Here is a 1,164-nt window from a genome sequence, read left to right on the forward strand (position 1 = left end):
GTGCATTTTTTTAAGAATAGGGATAGTCTCTTTGATAGTCAAAATACAGATATCAATTTCAGTAAATTATTACAATAGTTTTATCTACAGTTTGTCATCCAATTTTGTCAATTGACCCAATAATATCTTTTATAGCATATTTTCCTCTCTAATATAGTATCCAGTCTAGTGTCAGGTATTGCATTTAGTAATCATATCTTTTAGGCATCTTTTAATTTGTAACACTTTCACAATTGGCGTTTTTGAAGAACACAATGGCCTGCCCGCCCTTCTAGTCTTTTAGATAAAATGTGTCTCATGTTACGCATTCTCTGCTGGAATATTGCATAGGTGATGTGTATCCTTCTCAGGGTGTCACATCTGAAGGCACATGATGTCCACCTGCCCCTTATTGGGGATTAGGTGACTTTTGACTATCTGTGTTACCTGTGTTTTTCTGTCTAGCTCCATATGGTATTAGAGAATCTACAAGAAGGACAGGTTCACAGAAGGAGGTACCAAAGGGGATAGAAAAATGGTAAGTGAGAGTTAAGTATGGCGTGTTACTACTTTGAGAAGAAGCATGCTGCTCCTTTATAATAATTATAAACTTAGTTTAGCAGTCTTAAAGTTTTTCACCAATTTTGAAATTGTGTTTTCCTTGTCTAGCCCAGAAAGCCACGTTCCTGTTTCCTTGAGTTATCATCTCAGTGATATGTTTTCTGACCTACTCAACTTCGCAGCTGAGACCCTCCTATTAGGTGGAAGACTAGTCTATTGGTTACCAGTGTACACACCAGAGTATGTAATATTAAAGAATTTTATTTTTAATTTCATTTTCTCATGGTGTTTGTGTACCTAGCATAATTTTTTCCCTATCTAATTGCATTCAGGATAAATATCTTTGTATTTAATGTTTGTGATAGTCTTTGTTTACCTACACATGTGTATAAAACAGACCCCTTTCTCTGATTGATGGAATTGCTTTCACCTTTTTATTTTTCTTCAGGGGTTGGTAAACTACTGCCTGTGGGCCGAATGTGGTTCTCAGCCTGTTTGTTAGTTTTTTTTTAAATTTATCAAATGTCAGCTGTAATTTAATATATATATAGTCACAGGATGTGGAGTACAGCATAGGGAATAGAGTCAATGGAATTGTAACAGCTATATACGATGTCAGGGGGT

At 35.6% G+C, this 1,164-nt stretch overlaps 1 protein-coding gene across 1 annotated transcript in view; it reads left to right on the forward strand.

The window, feature by feature from the left end:
- The window catches only part of TRMT11 (tRNA methyltransferase 11), a 53,423-nt gene that overhangs the window by 29,922 nt on the left and 22,337 nt on the right, over positions 1-1,164 (forward strand). Inside the window, exons 9-10 of the mRNA XM_019661216.1 lie at positions 445-517; positions 649-827. Of these exons, the coding sequence (XP_019516761.1) occupies positions 445-517; positions 649-827 (252 nt within the window). The remainder of the gene's footprint in view (positions 1-444; positions 518-648; positions 828-1,164) is intronic.

Source organism: Hipposideros armiger, unplaced genomic scaffold (assembly GCF_001890085.2).
Source record: "Hipposideros armiger isolate ML-2016 unplaced genomic scaffold, ASM189008v1 scaffold_340, whole genome shotgun sequence".
Taxonomy (NCBI): Eukaryota; Metazoa; Chordata; class Mammalia; order Chiroptera; family Hipposideridae; genus Hipposideros; species Hipposideros armiger.